General features: G+C 42.8%; 1 protein-coding gene across 1 annotated transcript; it reads left to right on the top strand.

Annotated features, from left to right (window-relative positions):
• The first annotated feature begins 1,546 nt into the window (after positions 1-1,546).
• Positions 1,547-2,311, top strand: LOC147382043 (uncharacterized). Its single transcript, XM_086429656.1, has one exon. It carries the CDS (start codon positions 1,547-1,549, stop codon positions 2,309-2,311), a length of 765 nt encoding a protein of 254 aa, XP_086285782.1.
• Positions 2,312-3,477: the final 1,166 nt, after the last annotated feature.

The following is a 3,477-nucleotide window of genomic DNA, read 5'->3' as shown; positions in this document are numbered from 1 at the left end:
AGATGTGGCAAAGATACAGAACCATAGATCTTGTTCTTTGGGATACACAAAAACAAAAGATCTGCGGTTCTGTGCCCTTATCACATCAGCTACGTACAGACCAGCACAGCGTCAATTCATCATTAGTTGTAGGCAAGTCGGTACGGTGATCCATTCCTATAGAAGAATGGTGTATGTGGAATTCCTTGATTGGAGAATAAAGACATTCGGCTGCTTACTTAGTAAGGAGTTCGAGGTGCTCTACCCTCCATGTAAATCGTGTCACATAGGCACCGTTCCTATTTTATTGGAACGGGATCCTAAGAGCTGAGTCATGGTCTGCCTGCTAAAAGAGTCCAAATGAATTGAGAATTTCAGAAAATTTCTCCAAAAAAAAGTGATAATGAACTCAGGCTGAGGACTCTGCCCTAATTCCTAATACAAAATCAGTTGGTAGAAACAATTAATCCTTTATTAAATAAATAAAACCAAACATGTGCACGTACAGAAGAAGAAAAGAAGATGGCCCTTGGCCCTCTGTCATGGCCACCAACAGACTAGGCCTACGGATCATCGTTTATATATATATATATGTACATTGTTGGGGGAATTTCTCGGATGTAGACACATGGCTCGAACGATTCTCGGAAGTGTGGACTTGAAGCTCGGATAGAAGGCTTGATGGGTACGGTTATCGGAATTTCTCGGGCGCACGGATGCTCAGCTCGAGCGTACACTACCAACCCATCAAGTAGCACGGATAAAGTGCTCCGTAGATATTAGAGGTTAGTGTAGATCGGTAAGACGAATCTGACAGATGTGCCACTGATTGACAGCTCTGACAATCCATACCATGTCAGATCAGTTCTGATTACTCCAGGATTAACAGAGCAGTTGCAACTACCCATGCAACTGACATGCCAGAGAGTAAGCAAACTGCCCTGAGTCACCTAAAGGAATGGCACAGAAAACGATTACAATAGACGCCTATATAAGGAAGAGGACCATAGATAAAAGGGGGTTCTTTTCTTTTTCTTCTTCTCTCTAAAAAAATAGATTAAGATTTACAGATTTGATTATCACAGTCTCTAACTTGATCGTCAGAGTGGACTAATTCGCAGGTCCACCCAAGCAAAGAAAGGAAGGAAAAGTGTAGAGCAAAAATCAGCATCTACAATTTGGCGCCGTCTGTGGGAAACTTACAAGGGGAAAAACGACCAAGATGGGAAAAGTCAGAGGGGAAACACGTGGAGAGCCATCGAACCCCTTACCAGCAGACTCACCTTCGAATGTGCAAGACCTTATGCTTGCAATGTACAACTTACTCACGGGGATGAGAGAGGAAATGCACAGGGGGTTGGAGAAGCAAAATGATGAAATAACGAATATAAGGAGGGAGAATGAGGAACTCCGGCAAAAGCTGGGCGAGGGCGCAGGAACTGAAGAAGGTCCGGGTGCAGAACAGAGCCGGGGCCATACCGTCCGAACCGCGAGGAGAGAGGCGGATTGGATCGAGGATTAGGCGGCAATAAAGACACAACAGGGAAGTTCAGAAGTTAAGGACTTAATGACGAGAAAGAAAGTAGAGGAAATGTTAAGATGGAGGGATGAAGAACTTGCACGTGGAAAGGACCCTGGACAGAAGGTGCGCAATGCAATCCGGGAACTCAAGGGAACGCTGTTCTCACCAATGATAATGAATTCGGAACCCCCAAGAGCGTTCCATGCACCAAAATTTGAAACCTATGACGGAACAAGGGATCCTATGGACCACATCCTTTACTACAGGAGCCAGATGGTGCTATACCAGAACGACGACTCCTTACTCTGTAAACTATTTCCGTCAACTCTGAGGCACGGAGCCATGACGTGGTTTCAGGCATTGCCAGCTGGGTCAATCATGAACTTTTCCGAGCTAGAGGAGACGTTCGTCGACCAGTTCGTGCATCTGCGGAAGAAGAGGGTCGGAGTTAACACCCTGTTCAACCTACGACAGGAGGTCGGGGAGAGTATCCGATCCTTCGTTACTCGGTTTCAGACAAAGGTGTTAAATGTAGAAGGCATGGACGAGGCAACTGCTTGTGCGGCGTATATCTCGACAGTCATTCTAGGAATACGGTTGCATGAATCATTGATCAAGTCTGACCCAACCCGTTTGGAGGACTTGTATTCGAAAGTAGAAAAGTACATCCTCGTGGAAGAATCTGTGAAGGGCAGAAGTCGGAGCGCTCAAACAGTGGAAAACAGCGAGGGATGCCACGAAGGCCCAAAAACACCAGCCGAGATCGGGGAGGAAGGAACTAAGAAAAGGCGACGAGAATCGAAGGACTAGTCGAGATGGAAGAGGGGCCGGGTGTATACACCACTCAACGAGAAGTTGTCAGTAATACTTAGGCATATAAAGAGCGACCCCGGTTTCGTTCAACCACCTAGGGGTTTGAAATCGCTTCGACCCCCATGGCCGTCCGTTAAATAGCGGATTAGGGGTCCCCTCTACATATCTCGGGAATTTTTTAAAAAATAGGGAGTGCCACCTAGTTTAGGTCTAGGAACCAAAATTAACTCCAAATGGATATGGGTCGGTCCACGGATCAGAGAGATGGACAAGGGGTCAAGTTATGGGTTTCGGAAGGTGTTAGGCACTGAACCCGCCTGATCAAGATGATCAGTCTCTACTACGATCCAAAAATATCCTATGGTCAACAATCAAAGACAAAAAGTCAAATTAGGGTCCAATCATCATCGAATTACATCGGATTTACTAAATGAATTTTATAGCTAAAATAACTACATAGATTCTCGAATTTCGCATGATGGAACCCCACGATTTAGTAAGGCTTACAGGACATCAAAAATTAATGGATCAATTCAGTCACATTTTGAATAATATGAAATCGATTTTTAATGTCACGTATACAACATTAGTAAATTGGTTCAACGATGACATTTTATCAAAGAAATTCGATTTTTTTGAATTATCACGTGCATTAAAATCAGTGAGTCAACTCACATATTTTTTTATCAAATAAATTTGATTTTTGAAATGCCACGTGCATAAAATCAGTGAGTTGACTCACATGCCTAATTTTAAAATAAAATCGATTCAAATTTTCAATGTCCCCAAAATCAGCGATTCGACTCGCAATTTGTTAATCAAAAGAATCCTAATTTTTTTTTTGGAAATCGTCACGTGTATTAAATCGGTGATTTAACCCACGTGCCTAATTTAAAAAAATTCGATTCAAGTTCTCAATTTCCCTAAAATCAGCGAGTCGACTCGCAATTTGTTAATCAAAAGAATCATGATTTTTTTTTTTGGAATCGCCACAAGTATTAAATCGGTGATTTAACCCACGTGCCTAATTTAAAAAAATTCGATTCAAATTCTCAGTGTCCCTAAAATCAGCGAGTCGACTCGCAATTTGTTAATCAAAAGAATCTTGGTTTTTTGGAATCGCCACGTGTATTAAATCAGTGATTTAACCCACGTGCTTAATT

The sequence above is a fragment of the Akebia trifoliata genome, unplaced genomic scaffold (genome assembly GCF_017979445.1).
Source record: "Akebia trifoliata isolate Shusen 1 unplaced genomic scaffold, ASM1797944v1 Contig00074, whole genome shotgun sequence".
Classification (NCBI taxonomy): Eukaryota; Viridiplantae; Streptophyta; class Magnoliopsida; order Ranunculales; family Lardizabalaceae; genus Akebia; species Akebia trifoliata.
Note: the sequence above shows the minus strand (reverse complement) of the source record. Positions and strands in the feature narration are given on the sequence as shown.

Bases quoted from the DNA above. Each gene is read 5' to 3' on its own strand.
- LOC147382043 (XM_086429656.1), top strand. From the start codon at position 1,547: ATGACGAGAAAGAAAGTAGAGGAAATGTTAAGATGGAGGGATGAAGAA.